At 51.6% G+C, this 17,425-nt stretch overlaps 1 protein-coding gene across 8 annotated transcripts in view; it reads right to left on the bottom strand.

Annotated features, from left to right (window-relative positions):
* Positions 1 to 3,475: 3,475 nt before the first annotated feature.
* The window catches only part of TCF7 (transcription factor 7), a 32,060-nt gene continuing 18,110 nt past the window's right edge, over positions 3,476 to 17,425 (bottom strand). The window contains exons 4-12 of one of the 8 annotated variants that reach the window (XM_086411578.1): positions 12,995 to 13,106; positions 12,120 to 12,210; positions 10,582 to 10,674; positions 9,361 to 9,480; positions 8,747 to 8,909; positions 8,525 to 8,632; positions 7,977 to 8,025; positions 6,395 to 6,467; positions 3,476 to 5,138 (exon numbers count right to left, since the gene is read on the bottom strand). In XM_086411578.1, the coding sequence (XP_086267704.1) occupies positions 5,135 to 5,138; positions 6,395 to 6,467; positions 7,977 to 8,025; positions 8,525 to 8,632; positions 8,747 to 8,909; positions 9,361 to 9,480; positions 10,582 to 10,674; positions 12,120 to 12,210; positions 12,995 to 13,106 (813 nt within the window). In that variant the 3' untranslated portion in view covers positions 3,476 to 5,134. The remainder of the gene's footprint in view (positions 5,139 to 6,394; positions 6,468 to 7,976; positions 8,026 to 8,524; positions 8,633 to 8,746; positions 8,910 to 9,360; positions 9,481 to 10,581; positions 10,675 to 12,119; positions 12,211 to 12,994; positions 13,107 to 17,425) is intronic. The other 7 variants (XM_086411575.1, XM_086411579.1, XM_086411577.1 and 4 more) reach the window with 7 other exon arrangements.

The raw sequence follows: 17,425 nt of genomic DNA, 5'->3' as shown, positions 1-17,425 counted from the left end.
ATATAGCCTGCCAGGCTCCTCCGTCCATGGGATTCTCCAGGCAAGAATACTGCAGTGGGGTGCCATTTCCTTCTCCAGAGGAATAATTGACACACCAAAGACTATACCTGACCAAAAAGCCTAAAATATTTACTCTATGGCCCTTCACAGAAAAAGAATGCCAACCCTTTGATTACTTCTGGATCCCTGATTCCCTTTACTCAGGAATTAAGCTATTTTTCCATTTGTGCTGGTTTTAGTGGGGAAGGTAGCAGCATTCAGTCTAGCTAGAGTATCTCATTTCTATTTCCCAGAAGAGAAAGGTCTTTCTGAATATGTAAGATTGAGTGGACAGACAATATGATTGTTCCCTTCCTGACTTTCTGTAGACCTTGACCACAGTCTTTAAATCATGATTAATAGAGATCTAACAGCTCATCTAAGAAAACAGGCAATTTACGGACACTATTAAGAGGCCCTTCAGTTGAAGAGGCCCTTCAACTGGCTGCAGCACTTCCCTAACCTTTTCCCTCTTTCTGCTGTATACTCATTATTTCTTGAATGTGTCTACCAGTTTTCCACCCTCTCATTTTTATCCAAAGAAAGTGAGGGGCCCTTTGCCACAGCATAACAGCAAACCTGTCAACCTGTCTGCCTTCTCATTTCCGAGTTATTCTGAGCAAATACTGTAGTATGAAGTCAAGCTGTGAGGCTGGAGTCCTGCCTCTTAGGACCTATATGGTTTTGGATAAGTTGAAAACAGTAGCTCCCTGCAGTGTAATGCTGTTGGTGAGTTGTTGGTTAAGGATATATGCCCTCTAAGAATTCTTAACCTCTTTTGAAGTGCTATTATTAGCTTGCCTTCATAAGTCCATCTTTAATATACAAAATAGATATTACTTAGTTTTGATATTTTTCCAAAGATTCACAGAGGTATCCCTTATAAAAGTTAGAGATCCCAGAGTGGCATTATACTGTGATTTGTTTATTCTACAGTTGTTCCTACATACCTGCTGCTGGAATTAAGCAAAATCTATATTGTAACTTGTTGGACCGCATGATGTCATGCTAATTCTTAGTCTGGAACTAGCTGGAGAAGGATGGTGGCAGTGAGTCACTGGGCATGTGACTCAGGGCATATGAAGTTTTCTTGGTAGTTTGAGATAGCTCACAAATTTAATTGTCTCCTCCCCTTTTTTTTCTCTAATTCATGGGGGCCACTAGGCATAGACTCATTCTTACCCCTTGGACAGAATTTGCCCTTTCCAGTTAACTCCATTCTATACAATCCCATACTATTCTTCAACATCTCTTTGGACCTAGGCTGGGCTTTTATTAGTGGGACTGTCCCCATCTCTGTTGTACCTCTCCCTGCTGTACTCGTTGAATATATTCAGTTATGGCTCCTCTGAGACCCCCACTGCCCATTGTGGACAAGCAGACCAATATAGAGAGCCTGAGGTCCATGGTAATTTGAGGTCTGAAATAGGTGATTAGAATAGTTGGGATTGGGGAGGTGACACAACCTAGGAACCTGTTCTGCTTTGGTGACTGGCTCTGTTTCAAGAACCCATGTGTGTGTGAGCGTGCTCAGTTTTGTCTGAGTCTTTGTGACCCCATAGACTGTAGCCCTCCAGGCTCCTCTGTCCAAAGGGTTCTCTAGGCATTTGCCGTGCCCTCAGGGGATAGGCATCAAACCCCAGTATCCTGCATAGGCAGGCGGGTTCTTTACCACTTGCACCACCTGGGAAGCCCCTATGGTGAACTCTTAAAGCTCTCTGGAGACTTGACAGTTACACTAAAACAGCTTTTCTAACCTGACAGAAAAGGCAGTTTAGCTTTTTTAATATAATGAATTAGTTTTTGGTTTCACATCTTATAGGCCTGGCAAGTCTGTGTTACCCTTGCCCACTCTTTGTGCAGTTTTTTCTCCCTAGAATTGCATGCAGGAACTAATAGCCTTTCTTTTTTAGAACAGTGTAGAGAACCATTCTGGCCTTCTTTAGCCAGGCTTACTAAACACTGAATAAGGTTGGGCAGCATAGCTTCTGGGCTGTTCAAAGTGTAGTTACAGTTCTGAAGTTAAGCCACAGGGCTTCCTATAGAGGGGGAAATGTCAATTTGGGAGGCTTGGGGAGATTCTGCTAGCTTGCTGGGCGGAGCCCTCACCGAGTGTTCTAAGCCCAGGAGGGCAGGGGAGCAGCTTTAGCAGGGGATGGAACAAAGCTCTGTATTTCAAGCAAATCTGCCAGTTGTCTAGGAATCTGTAAGGGAAGTTCGGGTGTCTCAGAAATATCTCAGAAAATGACTAGTTTTTGGCTGGAAATGAGGTGGGACTGCTGTGGTATTTGAAATTGAATTTGAGGCTACACTCTCAAGTCACCCTGTGGCCTCACAGGAATGTGCTGGTATGATCTCTGAGGATTTGAGTTTCCTCTTTGAAGTCAGGTTTTTTTTTAAATTTTTATTTTTAAGGCTGGTTCAATTTTAAGAATGTTGCCAAAGCTCTCCTCTTTACCCTCACATACACAAAGAGTGCATTGTTATGTGTCCCGTGTGCTCTTAAATAAGACACCAGATCAGATGCAGCAGCCCGGTCTTGCATAAGCCTTGGTTAAAATGCAGTTTTTTGAAACAACTAGGCCAGTAGCCAGAGAGGATTTCTTTAAATGGGACAGATGTCAAGAGAATGGCTGGTCTCCTCTAGCACCCAGAAAAAAGCAAGTCTAGGATTACAACTTCCAGTGGCCTACTTCAATGATACTACCCTGGAAGATGACTTTATATTTTTAAACATAAAGTCCAAAAAATTAACTGCATTAAGTGAAAATTGTAAAACATGATGGTGGCCCAGCCGCTGGCTATTGTGATACACTTCTTGGTCAACATTTGTATCTAATGGTTGACTGACCTTTTGAGCTGGCTCTGTAACTTCAGAGGTTTTGTATAAAATGAATACTTCAGGAAATACATCACGCATCTTGTCGGTTTTTGGGAGGAAAGGGTGCTTAAAATATCCGTCTTTTGGATTTTACGAGAATACCAACTTATAAAAGATTGCTTTGTGTTCATGTTTTCCTTAGAATAGGATATGCACTTGTCTTCTCTTTGCCTTCAGAGGGAAATTAAACCCAGTGATGTGTGCCTGTTTCTGGTTGGGTTGACTTAGGGGCTGTGGGTGGCAGTTTCCAATCCATCCCCATATAAGCAATGGATGCAGGTTGGCCTGTGCCTGCATCAGTGTGAGGTCAGAGGACTAGCGGGGTTAAGAGCGCAGCTTGGAATAGGGGCTGTACACCTAGCATGAGCTCTCTAGGTTGGAGCAGGCCCCAAGTCCCTTAAGGAGAGGTGACCAGAGTAAATCCCTGGCTCAAGGTCTTGAACATGTGTAACATAATAGAGAAGAAACCCACAGTTTTGTGACTGTGGAAAAGAAACAAGTGGCATACTGTCAGTGAAACAGCTTATTGTTCAGAGGCAGGATTTGAAAAAGAAACCCAGTAAAAAGTATCTTTATTCTCATATCAAAGTTTTTCTGTGATATGCATTAACAATACAAAAATATCTTGAATATTACAGTGGTCATTTTTCTCTCAAGACTTTTTGAAGCACTACACTAGAACATACGATCTTTGGATTCTGAGAAGTCAGTGGCTAAAGTAGGAACTAGGCTTTTGTTGAGGGGTGTGTGTGGGTACAAGGATAGCCCTTTATCTTTGGATTCAGGCTACGTACAGTGAAGTGGAGGCAAGAAGAAAACAAAACTAAATTAAATTAAAACATGTTTGTTTTTTAAGGCTCAGGGTTGAAGCTTGGCTCAGAAATGGGTTAAAGTAGGCTGTGGTGAAAACCCGATGTTCACCACTAGAGGTTTTCTGGGCTCCTGCTTTAGTTATATGGTCTTCCTTCCTGCAGCCCCATAGGGAAACTGAAGCTGGCCTGCTTACACGCTGGAAAATAGGTACTGGCTGTCCTGAGGTTTGGTTTGCCCTTTCTTACAACTGTCTAAAGAGCTGGCTAGACTGATGTGGATAAGCTGGAATTGGATCGGACAAGGCTCTCAGAAGTGGGGAAGGATGCACACTGGTTTTGAGCCACAGCTGACTTGAACCAGTGACTAGGGCATTAGGTATCAGGGCTTCTTAGGTGGTTGAATTTCTCAGGAAACGTTTCCAAGTAATTTGAACTATAGCCACAAACGCTCACCACCCACACTTGCCTGTAAGGTAGTGTCAGGTTATTCCTGTTGCTGGGCTGATAGGCCTAAATCTAACCTATTCCATTCACTTATTGAAAGCTGCTAAAAAGAATGTGGGTAGAAGCTTCCCTTGGTTCAGCTTACAGATAGCAGATGGTTTTCTGTAAACAGGGCTTCTCCAGGCCCTTAAGAGAGAAGCACTGTCATCTTGAGCTTTGTGGTTGTGACCATGCTTACATGTTGTTTGGTAAACCAGCTGGTTCTTGGTCCATGAAGTATCTGGTACAGGGAAGGTGGGGCAGTGGTGGAGGGGAGAGTACGGAAAGCAGCTGGGCTCAGTCCAGTCCACCTATGACCTATGGAGGAAAAGCAAGGGGGGCAGGGGCACCTGGCTGTCAAGACAGGGAGGGAGCCTGCCACAGGCATGGGGGATGCCCCTGACGAAATGACACAACACAGATCTGCTTCCCATCACTTGGAGCAGTTTGGATTGATGGCCCCAGGTTTAGGCAGAAGTTGTGCAGACTCTGAAATCTCCAGGGCCTGAGCTGTGAGAGGGAGCCAACAGGCCCCCTGGCCGGTTTCCACCTGCTTTGGGACTCTGTCGTCTCCTCTCAGAGGGTGAGCCCCTGGAGGAAGCCATGTGTCCTGTGCATGCTAGGATGCCTGTCTCTGAGATTCCTGTTGCTGTACCTGTGTACTCTGCTGGTCGCTCTGAGGGGGCTGAGAGGCTGAGAGTGGCTGAGAGGCCTGGTGATGTAGGCGCCGGTTCTGCAGGGCTAGCAAGCAGTTCTGTGGGGAGGTGGGGCAGCAGGAGGTACGAGGGCGAATCCTGGGGAGTTGGGGACCTGGGGCAGCCTAGAGCACTGTCATCGGAAGGAACGGGGCTGGGGCAGCGGCCTTCTCCGGGTAAGTACCGAATGCATTTCTTTTTCCTCCTAGGAATAGTGAAGAGAGTTATCTGTAAACAGAGGGTGAATTCATAGTCATACACCACAACCAAAAAATGCTGTCCTTGCACAGGCCTATTTCCCCATGACTTACATACATATGCCTATGCCTTAGGACTTAGCCTGACAACTGCTGGGCCTGGCCCAGACCATGGACAGGTGCAGTTCCCAACAGAGCCACTAGATGGCACAGGGACCTTTTGTAGCTCCGTGTGTGGGCTGCCTGCTATCTTCCAGGACAGCTGTCTCCTAATCTAGGCTGTTGCAGCTCTGCTTCACGTGTCTGTGAAGCTCAGATCTGATTAATGTGTGCTTGTGGCTTCTAGCCCTGAGCATTCCAAATACTTAGAGCTATGCTAGGAGCAGAGAAGGGGAAGAAAGGGAATTGTCTCACCCATTCCTACCATCTTATTTTCTGTTTGAGGACAGGGCTGCCTCCCATCATGTGTACATATGTACACACACTTACTCCCCCAAATTCCTCTTTGTTCTTAGACAGGGAATGTAGGGGTACCCTTCGGGGCTGAACAAGTATTCCCTAGAGTCAGTGAACTTAATGCCTGGAGCAGCCTCAGCCTTGGCCCCGGCAGGCCTGGCCTGAGCCTAATATATATAGGCCAGGCCTGAGCCATTTGGTAGGTATATTTTCTTTTCCCATATACAAATATTGTATGGTGAAACACAGGTTTAATGCCATAGGATCTGAGTATGGGTGCCAGGGGTACCTGTGTTCACCTCTCCCTACCTCTGGTCTCAGTAGGTCACATGCCTATTGGGCATTTACCTTATTCAGGTTATTCTCTACTATAGTACTACTTTGTTGTTCTTAGATGTGAGGCTCAGTGTGGTACAACAGGGATCCCAATTTGACGTGAAGGAGCTGGTGGTGCACAATGACGCTGAGGCCTGGGGACAGGGCTTTGAGCCACTTAAATGCTGTGTGTGAGATTTGTCTAATATGGACCTGCTCGGCCTGATTAGCACATCCATTACCAGGGAACCCTGGGCACAGGGCACCAGGCACCAGAGATGCCTTTTAAGCCTGCCTTTCCTTCCATCTAGGATATTCTCTATTCCTTCCACTTAGACCCAAGTGATCTTCCTCACAAGCTGTGTTCATTCTCACTCTCAGGAGGCATTGGCTTCCCAGTCTGTGGGTATGTTGGGGGGCTAGAGGCCAAAGGAGAACAGCAGGCCCAGCAGAATCTGTGCAGAGTCAGGGAAGCAGCTTGAAGCAAAGGGAGGGTGGTGGTGGGGACAAACCCACCTGCACGGACCACACCAATCCGTCTGCTGGTTGAGGCCAAAGCGAGCACGGCATTTCTTAGGCGAGCCAGGGTCTGCTCACAGCCATGCCAGAGGGGCAGAGCAGGGCAGAGGGCGGGCAGGCAGGCAGCAGGGCAGAGCAGGGCCCAGAAAGAAGAGGTAATATCAGTGTTAGCCAGTCACAGATACCCCACAGTCCCTACAGGCAAGGGCCTCTCCATGGCCTGTCCAGTCTTAGTGGGAGGCCAAGGGCCCAAAGCCAAGGTATCAGGAAAGGCTGGCACCCAGCTGGCAGTAGAGAGGCAGGGGAAGAATGGTGGGGGTGGGAGGGAGGAGACCCTATCAGGCTGGCTCCTCTCTGCCTTGTGGGGCCCCTTGCAGCAAAGGGGCTGAGAGAAGGGCCTGAGGGGCCCATGGGGATCAAGCTTCTTCTGCCTTAGGCCTTCCCATCCCCTCCCCCAAGACCCTGCCCATTTTGTCCATCTATTTTAGCCATCAGTTTTTCTTCATCTTTGCCAGTGCCCAGTCTTGCTTGACTCATTTCCCCTTGTGTTGTCACTTAAAGCCTATGCTATACACGATTGAACATTGTCCAATCTTAGAGAAAAGACTGAGGACTCTGCTGAGCCCCAGTACTAGCCCCCTGTGTGGATATGGATATATTCATGGATATGGAGTGTGAATTACCAGAGTTGGGACAGGAATTCACCCACAGGAAGATTACCTGGAGCAGGGTGTGGCTTTCCTGGGTCCTCTATACAGTGCACTTGGCACCTCCATGAGAAAGAGGGGCTGGGGCGATAGAGAAACTACTAGGCACCAGCCAACAGGCTGTGTGACTATAGAGCTCGGGCCTGGAGCGTGGCTCGCACTCCACCCAGACAGCCTGATGCTCACCTCCGCAGAACTAATCTGGATGCAGTGTTTGGGTTTAGTCTTGATTCAAACACTCAGTTCCTCACTAGGTTCTCTGGCAGAGGGTGGCTGTTAGGAGGGCTTACAAAGGAGTGTATGTTTGTGGTGGGTCACAAACCATTGCTACAAGAATTGGCTTCGGGCTTCCCTTGTGGCTCAGTGATAAAGAATTCACTGGCAATGCAGGAGACGCAGGTTCGGTCCCTGTCCTGGGATCCCACATGCTGCAGGGCAACTAAGCCTGTGCGCCACAACTGTTGAGCCGGCGCTCGCAAGCTGGGAGCCACAACTACTGAACCCTGCATGCCGTAGAGCCTCTGCCCCACAACTAGAGTAAGCCCTTAGGCGGAAATGAAGACCCAGCCCAGCCGAAAATAAAATTCTGCTGGTCTTCCCTGAGACTTAAAATAGTAAAGAGTCATGTCCAACTCTTTGTGTCCACTCATGATGCCAGTCTCCTCTGTCCACGGGGTTCTCCAGGCAAGAATACTGGAGTGGGTTGCTGTTCCCTTCTCCAGGGGATCGTCCCGACCCAGGGTTCAAACCTGGGTCTCCTGCATGGAAGGCAGATTCTTGACCATCTGAACTCCCTGGGATTTAGTACAGCTCTTATTCTGGTGGGGCTTTGATTTGTGAGATGCAGGCCTAGCTCTGAGGGAAGGCCTCACCTGAGTTGGATTCTTGGTGCTTTTCCCTCGACCGTCTCTTCTTCTTCCCCTGCAGGGAACAAAGTGGAAGATGCTCAGGACTCTGGGTGTGAGTGGTTGGGACACCTGCAGCCTACTGCCTAGTCAGGCTGCCCCTGGGGTTCCTGGCCCACCGTCCCCTCTGACCTGACCTGGGGCCCTGGTGTTTTCTTGACACCAGTTTTTGCTAGGTAACCACAGGGAAATTAGGGGCTCCTCCTCCCTTCCCCACGCTGGCCTCCATTTTGAAGGAGGAGGTGACTTCAGGCTCATTTACTTCTTTGTGCTGACCTAATCAAATACTGCACAACGGCCCTGTGTGGAAGCACATCCTGGGGAGGGGATGGGATGCGAGCCTGCCTTCACAGCCGGCTCCCCTCATCTGAGCCTTCCTGAGCTAGCCATCAAAGGTCTTGAGCCTCTCCTCCACCCTGTCCCCTCCTCCTGTGTGCCTTCAGGACAGCAGTCCTGACTTCCTCTGGGGTATGGCATGCAGAAGGCTCCCCTACTGCATGTGTTTGGCCACTCACATAGTTGTCCCGCGCCGACCAGCCTGGGTATAGCTGCATGTGCAGCTGCCTCTCCTTGCGGGCCAGCTCATAATACTTGGCCTGCTCTTCCCGGGACAGTGCATGCCACTGCAGTGGGGAAGGGGGGCAGATGGAGGATGCATCAGAGAGTTGGCAGGCTGCTCAGGGTGAAGGTAGTCAGGGTAGTCACCCCTACCAGCCCACTTGCCCCCGTGGCCTCACCCGACGGCCCAGGATCTGGTTGATGGCTGCACTCTCCTTGAGCGTGCACTCCGCAATGACTTTGGCTCTCATCTCCTTCATGTATAGCATGAAGGCGTTGAGTGGCTTCTTGATGGTTGGCTTCTTGGCTTCCTTCTCTGCCTTGGAGTCTGCTTGTGCTTTCCTGAGGGACAGATGAACACTCAGGAGCCCTCACGGTGTGCACCTAATGCGCCCCTCTCCCGTGTCCTGTGCGTCTGTCTGTCTCTGTGTGTGTGTGGTTGGATAGATATACTAGGGTTTTGTAAATGGTATCTTATTTTAGCTGCCCCAAAGTAGGTGAGCAGAGCTCACTATTGTTCCTTATAGGAATTTTGTAGCTAAGTAAGGAAAGCCCCTCCTCTCTGGGCTCAACCTAAATCCTTGTCCCCCATTCTGTCCACCCCACTCCTGCTTCTGAGGGTCAAAAAAACTGGTCAGTGGTAGTGGTAAACTGCCACAAGATGGCTTGACAGGGGATCTCCTGGCAGTCCCTGGAGGGAGGGCTTGGCCCTGGTGAGAGGCATGTGTCCTGGGGTCTGCTTATTTTCCCTGCCCCCCCCCCCCCCCCCCCGCCAAGTGTTTGTTCCACTCACAGGCTGCGGTCATAGGGCTGTAGCTCCTGCTTCCCTGAAGAGGGCACGATGGCTGGGTGGGGGATGGCTGCGGGGTGACCAGGGACACCAGAACCTAGCATCAGGGGTGGATGGGTGAACCTAGAGGCAAAAGAAGAGTTAACACTGAGCCAGGCATGTACGGCCCAGATCTATGGACACACAGAGGCCCCTGCACAGCACACGAGGACAGGCGAACGGTCACCCAACCCCACTGGCTGAACAAGTACACAGAAATACAGACACCTGCTCCCAACACTGCACAGACACTGCGAGAATCTACATGTGCAGCAGATTCAGGTGCTTCCTGGAGTCCTGAATAACTTCTGAATCAGTCCCCTTCTCATCTTCTGCTCTCACCAGCTCAGCCTCAACCTGTAGCTGCCCTGTGGGCTTCCTTACTTTCCTCACTGACCCCTCCAGGTCTCCCTCCATATAACAGCACTTGAGTGCTGTTCCCCCCATTGCTCATAGAATAAAACCCAGGCTGCTTCTTAGGGATTGCACACCCATTCCCCACCCCATTTCCCATCACTTCCTGCCCCTCAGCCATCTCCAGCTGGTTGCTGTTATCTTTGTCCCCCTCGCTCAAGAGCTGTCCTCACGAAGCTTGTCCTGACCCATCAGACATGGCTGGGTCTCCTTGGGGCTCCCCCTTCACCCAGATAGCTGCTGTATCTCTCCCTCCCCCGCTGGGCTGGCAGCTCCAGTAGGTCTAGAAGTGTCTGCTGACAAACCCGTTCCATACCCGGACAGGTCTGTCCCCAGGGAGGTGATCTAAGCAAGAGGACACGCAGGGACACAGTCCCCACTTGAACAGTGTGGAGTCACTGAGCAGGTGGCCCCTGAGACGTGTAAGAGGTGCTGCCTGAGTTTGGACAGAGCTCCAGGAGTGTCCAAGAGAGGTGTCCTGACTTGCCTTTTCAGGATGCACAAGAGGTGAGTGCACACACACCTGCACACGTGTGCCTGCACTCTCTGGCTGCTCTCTGGTGCTTTGCACAATACAGCTTGGGCTTAAGCCTCCTACACTCCCACTGGCTTCATTCTCAGTCACAGGGCAGCTCGGGGCTGGAGAATGACAGACGGACGGATGGACAGACGACTAACAGAGGGCAAGCACTGGCCTGGGCATAGCCTCTTGTGGGCACTGAAGCCTGGGCAACAGGAAGCAGGAGCCTGGCTGCAGGGTGGGGGACTCACCTGGGGTAGGGGGCGCCAGGGGCTGCGGTGGGGGCAGGGAAGTGCTGTCTATATCCGCAGGAAGGGGACAGGGGGTAGAGAGGAGGGCTGGGCCTGTGGTTGGGAGAGATAGCTGTTAGCAGTCTGGCTACTGGCCAAATGTTAGTCTGACTACTGGCCAGATGTGGGGAAGGACTTCCCCCCTGTGCTCAGGCCTGACCCCTAGTGTAATAAGGTAAACTGGCTTCCGTTTGGACCGCTCTAGTGTATGTTTTAAACATCTGCCACCAGAGGGCAACCTTTCTCTCTGCAGGCTAACCTCCTTTCTACTGGTGTATAAGGGCCAGAAATGGCAGCACTCTCCTGGCACTGAGCTTAGTAGATCCCTGGGTCCCCTCCAGTCTCATCTTGTGAAATCTGGGCTTATTTCCATACCTGCCATAGGACCTTTATGCCCACTGTTAACACTTGGGATTGTTCTGTCCCACTTTGCTTCAAACTCCTGGTCATCTGTCAAGGTCTTACTTTGCCAAAACAGCCTTTCTTCTGAAACAGCCGTGGGAATCCCAAACTGGATGAGGTGTCCCCCCAGGCTTCTACAGCCCTCAATCAAAGCACTGCTACCCATGCTTTGTAACTGGCCTCTTGTCTAAGTTGTACACTAGGTGGACTGAGAGATGGGAGGCAGGGACCTGAGGATCAACCCACTGGAGCAGTGCTTCTCTGGTGCCCAGAACTTGCCTGCCACACGTCAATCCTGGGGATAGTCCTGATTTGTATTCAAGGTGAACCTTTATCCAAGGTGAATCTGGACATGGAAGAGTGAGCTGAATGTGGATAAAGGACAAGTAGAAAGAGGCAGGCAGGCCCAGGGAAGCCAAGCTTTCCTACTTTTGGGTGACTGTCGCAACCTGGAGAGGCCTGAGACCTGCTTTGGTCAAACTGTGGTTGATGAGCAAAAGGTCACATACCCTGCCAAGACCCTGCTCCAGCCAAAGACAGGCCCTTTGGCTCATGGTTGGATTTGCTGCATAGGATCCAGGTTGGCTTTTCCTGGCCCAGCATTAGTGGACTCTACAAGCAGGCTGCCAGGAGTTTGGACTGAAGCAGGCACCATATGGGCAAGACAGACCCTGAACTTCGAGCAACTCTGCCAAGGAGGGGACCAGCCGGCAGTAGACACAGAGGCGAGTGGGTAGCATCCCCCTGTCCGCCAGGCCACTGAGAAACAGCGACCTCTCCTGTGTCCTGCAAGCTGCCACCTCCCTGCTCAGGCCTGCCTTTCTATCTCACACACTCATATGACCCTAAACAGCCCAGGGTTCCCCCATTCAAGTCTCCTAGACATTAAGGTGGAGCGTGACAGGGCTGGGTCTCCTGCCTTTCCAAAGGGAGTTTGTGTGGCTGGCTGAGGCAAGGCTAGAGTGGCTGGCCAGCCCATTACTTGTATAGAGCTGGCAGCAAGGTGCTCCGCACAGAAGAGTGGAGGAGGAAAGTGGAAGGGCGGGTATGGGTCCAGCCAGCACAAGGGGCCCCTTTCCCATTAAACCCTCACTTACCAGCTCACAGTGTGGGGGAGCTGTCCCATGCTGCCTGAGGTCAGAGAGTAGAAGCCAGAGAGGTCAGGGGTCTGCAGAGGCCTGTGAACTCCTGCAGGGGAGAGGGCAGAGTAAGTGAGCTAGCCTGACCCAGAAGCTGCTCCAGCTGGTTCCTGCATCCTAGAGCCTCCTGTGGGGCCCTCAAGATCCCGTGTCCCTGTGCTAGAGGCCCAGACATACTGGTCTTTTCAGGATTAGCCTGGTGTGATCAGAGTGCCCCATTTGCAGACTGTGGGCATCAAGGGCAGATGGTTGGTGTGACTTGCTTGTGGACAGTGGCTGGGTAGTGGCAGAGCTGGAGTCATGAAGGAGTGGAAGACCAAACCTTGCCGCACCCTGGCTCATTGCTGGTCTACAACTGGGGCCTCTCTGCTGGGGACTCTAGCCTGGCTTTCTGGGCAGGAGGCAGACCCCCTGGCCCAGGAGCCCAGGGATCCACCCATTCCTCTTGCCCCCTCCTCCCCTGGGTTGAGTCAGCAGGTTTCCCACAGCCGACAGTGGCTGATTTCAGAATGACTTTGCCCGAGGCTGAGGTGAATCAGCCATCACAACCACCACTTTCCATTTTCTCACTGTGGGGAGGGAAAGACTACAAGTTCTCTATCATCTTCACACAGAGGCCTACTCCCATACTGGCACTGGTTAGCCACTCAGGATTCAGTCTCCTACCTAAACCTCAAACTTTCACATTTTGACCTGGTACCACCTTGCCCACCCCTTTGGTGCCTTCAAAAACTATCTAGCCTCTTGCTCTCAGAAGGCAGGGACTTGATCCCCTTTCCCCGCCACTCCCCAGCTCTGGGTCTTGTTGGGCCCTTCCCATCCAGGATCCATACCTTGCTTCTGGCTGATGTCGGCTGGTGCAGGTGTGGGGTGTGGGCTGCTGAAATGGTCATAGAGAGGAGAAAGTTGGGGGACGCCATGGGAAGGCTGACTGGCCTTGTTGTGCTGAAAAATGAGGAGGGTGGGTGGGTGAATGTGGGGGACCTGAGGGAGGAAGGCACAGGACTGAGATGCACATATAAGAAAAGTCGCAATTTGCTGTGTGGGGGTAGCCCAGTCATCAGAGGAAAGTGGAGGTGGTCAAAACCACAGGCTTCACTGGACAGGACCCCACTCAAGCTACCCTGTGTCCAGTGGCTCTCCACCAGCCTCACCCCAGACTGCCCAAAGAGTCCAGTCTCCCAGAGAGTCTCTCAGTCTTTCTTTGCCCTCAGCTCTAGGAGGCATTTTCCCCCTGCCCAGGAAATTCTTCCTGTCTCTTGGTTTCAGAGATCCCCCAGTTTCTCTGAGGCCCAATGGCTTGCCTGGTGAGTTGCTCATGCCTTCAGCCTTAGGACAGCCTGGAGCTTGCTTTTCTCCTCTGGCCCCCAGACTGAGGGGCTTGTGTCTGACCCTCTGGAGCCACCGCTTAAGAGGATTTGATGACATAGTGGAGGGAGCCTTTTCTTCTTCAAGGGAGGTGGAGCAAGCTGGCTCCAGGTGTGGCTAGGCTCCCTCCAGAGCCAACCCACCCAGCCTCCACACTTCCTGTTTCCTCGGCACCACAGGACTCTTACTTTTCACACTGGTCACATGGATTTGTCATGAGATGACTCATTCAGGCTGGGACGGGGGCTCCCCATCAGAACCAGCCACAGGGAGTGTGCTGCTCAGGGCCACGGCTCAGCTCTGCATATCCTCAGTGCACACCTTTGCTGGCCGGGGCCCTGGAGACATCATCTAAAGCTCAAGGTTAGCACCACTTGTAAAAGCCCACCTATGGGGATGCTGCTGGCTGGGCTCACAGATGAGCGACCACTAACCCATGGCACAGAAGTATCTTTGGGACGTATCTGGGGCAAGACACTAATGATTATAGAGGTTGTGGTCTGGGCTTCTTCCCAGCCCATAGGTGAAATTTCTCACTGGATGAATGTAGCCAGTATAATGGCTGGGGCTCATGACCCTTCATCACCAGCTTTGGGGAAGGTTAGGGTCGCTCTTGGTGGGAAGACTTGGCTTAGGTCCTTTGGCACTGGCTCTTGGCAGTCCAGGTGAGGCTAAAGGGACGGGCAGGTATGAATCACACTGTAGCCGTGGCAGGAGGCTCCCAGGTGGGCACAGGATCCCATGCGTGTCTGCAGCAGTCCTGGCCACCATCTCCCCCACATTCCTGCCTCCAGGGAAGCTTCAGGCTGGGCTACAAGCTGCACCCTTCCCCCCAGATGTTGGTAAGTTGCCGACATTACCACCTGTCAGCCTCCCTCTCATCCCTCTGCCGTCCACCAGGAGGAGTCTTAGATCCCAGGGCTAATCAGTGTCTCAGGAAGACAGGAGTTACTGTTAATAGTGCTGGCTCCTTTGTGACTGGCATGGATTTGACACTACACCTACTTCCTGAGGCCAATGCCTCACCTCCGACCAGAGCCTGCTCCTGACCGCAGGCAGGAGAGCTTCCTGAGGGCTCTCCACTTGAAGCCTGAGAGTCTGCCAACCAGGTTCAGTTCCTGGAGCTAACTTTATTACCATACCCGCGCACCCGTTGCCTTGTCGGAAATGGCTGTCATGACGACATGTAAGAAGCCCCTCATTCACCCTGAAGGGTAAGGATGAAACACTACTCATAGTGCCTCCCTTTCCCTGTGGTGCCTGGTTCCACAGGGGCCAGACCCTTTGGTCTTATTATGCCAAAGGAGGCCTGCCTGGAGATGGCAGACATGCCTGGCAGCATCGCCTGGGGAGACTGATGACAGGGCCATGTCATTTCCAGGTTTTGGTTGCTGTGACCTTCCTGTTGCTATTTGAAGGCCAGGCTTTCTGAGCAAGCTGGGGAAAGGAAGGTCCTGTCACTCTCAGCTCCTCTTTTATTCCCAGCACAGACCCAAACAACAGTAACAGGTTGGGATTGTGTAGGGGAGTTGAAGGTAGGTTTCTTAGGCCCGCAGGTGTCTGGCAGGAGAGAGAGGAGACTGGGACAGATATGGGATATGTGGGGAATGTGATTTCTTCATGTACTGAGTTTTAGCCCTGTGCTAGACCACTCTTTATTCCCACTCAGGGGACCAGCAGATTGCCATGTCTCCAAGCTGTCAATGTTCCGGGTGTCACCTCTTTTCTTGCTTCCCTTTATTGCACATCTCAGCAGAGCAGTCCTTGTCCTCTACCTCCAGTCCTCAGCCCTTGTTATCCCTTCATCCAAGCCAGCCTCTTGCCCCCATCACTTCACCAGATGACTTGTCAAGGTCCCCAGGGACTTGCACGTTGCCGAACTCAAAAGTCAGTTCTCAGTCTTCATTGTACTTGGCTTCTCGGCACATTGAACACAACTAACTTCTCCCTCTTCCTCGCAATAGGTTCTTCACTTTGATTCCAGAATGCCACACTTCCCGATTTTCTTCTAACCTCTGAGGCCACTCCTCCTTGGCCTTGTTTCTGGCTCTTCATCGTTTTCCTGTCCTGACCCAAGTCTGGCCCTCAGTTCTTCTGTATCAATCCTCACCTCCCAAGGGTGCTCTCATCCAGGCTCACAGCTTTAAACGTCTTCATCTGATGACTGCTACATCTGTATCTCCGCAGCCTCTACCTCTCCCCGGAACGCTACTCTCCAAATGCTCCCAAATGCAACATGTCCAAAGTAGAACCTTTGACTTTTTGCCCCAAACATTCCTCTCCATCTTCCTCAGTTAATATCAACTCCCTCCTTCCAGTTGCTGAGACCAAACAGCTTGGAGTCATCTCTGATGCTCCTTTTTCTCACACTCCACCTCTAGTGTGTCAGCAAATCCTAATGGCTCTACTTTCAAAATATATCAGAACCCAACCATTTCTTCCTTTCTCCCTGTCCCCACCCAGTCTAAGCCACAGTCACTTCCCACCTGGCAGACACAACAGTCTCCTGCTCTTCCATCCAGCAGCCATATAAATCAGATCATGTCAGCCTGGAGCCTGCACCAAACTTCCCCAGGCATATACAGCCCTAGGATCAGACCCTAATCACCTCTCTAACCCCATTACCTTCCTCTCTCCTTGCTCATTATGCCCAGGACTTAACCTCGTTGCTTTAGCCTTCAGCCACCTCTTCCATTTACTCCAGTGGTCATCTCTTAAGTGTGCCTAGGATATGAAGTGGGCTGGGAAGCACAGCTACTAGGCTTGCTGACCTTTTCAGTAACCTTACCTCTGTAGGATCCCAGGCCAGTTTGCTCCTTGTAAAATAAGCATGAGCCTATTCAACCCTGCTACCTAATTGGTCACAGATGCAAAAATCCTGTTATACCCTAGAATTTTGGAGGCAGGAGCCCAGGGCCTATGAAGGTAGAAAGCTTTCTGGAAACCTCAGGGGCCTCCTTAACCTGATAAATTCCTAGGACAGGGATTAGCCAGATCCGAGGCCTCGTGGCACACAGGGAAGACTAGCCTCAGGGACTCCCTCAAGAAGCTGGGACCTTAGTGGGGGCATCCCACCATTTGCCGTCTTAAGGGCACAAATGCCTGGAGCCCAGCGCAGGTGGTGGAGTGAACAGGTCCCTCCAGGCCATAGGGCTTTCAAGTTTAAACCGCTTCAGAGAAGGCCCTGCCATCCCACCTTGGCACTGGCTTTTCAGCCCTCAGGGGTAAAAGCCTGGCTGGTGGAGTGGGCAGCTCTGAGCTTGGGAAATCTTAGGAGCAGAGCCTGGGGTCCAAGGTGCCAGCTCTAGGAGGACAGTCCCAGAGTCCCACCCTTCCTGGAGTGGGAGGTTGAGAGGGGGTATCTGCTCCAAGGAAAGAAGAGGATGGCTCCACAGTGGATTTCTCAGCAAACCACCTTCCCTGTAGACGGCTAGCATGGGCCAGAAGTCCTAGAGAGCTCTCTCACCTGACAGATGGCTAGAGCCAACCCTCCTTGGCCAGGCTAGTTAAGCTCCACGTTGTATGTAGCACAGCTCACTCTAAGCCGAGGAACCCTCAGAATCTAGCTCAGCCTCAAGCCCGGTATGTACGTGTGCAACAGCGGCAGGTGCACTGAGGCCTCATCCTGTCCACCAGCCTTCCCTGGGAACTGGGGAAAAGCCTCATTAAACAGGAGTCTACTGCCAAACCACAGGAGAGGTGCCAGGTGGGCAGAGGGGGCACTGAGAACCTGCTGGCAGCTGGAGGACCCGAGGTGCCAGGGCTCCAGGGCAGAGCACCGAGGGCCTGGCTGGTCCTTCCCACGTTCATGCAGGCTGCCTCTGAGTTCACTCCCCAGCCCCCTCCACGCCTGGTGGTGGTAGCTGGGGTGGGGGGTGGGGAACTGTCTGGCGCGG

Source organism: Bos grunniens, chromosome 7 (assembly GCF_055505025.1).
Source record: "Bos grunniens cultivar Pamir isolate PY7600 chromosome 7, Bosgru_T2T1.0, whole genome shotgun sequence".
Classification (NCBI taxonomy): Eukaryota; Metazoa; Chordata; class Mammalia; order Artiodactyla; family Bovidae; genus Bos; species Bos grunniens.
Note: the sequence above shows the minus strand (reverse complement) of the source record. Positions and strands in the feature narration are given on the sequence as shown.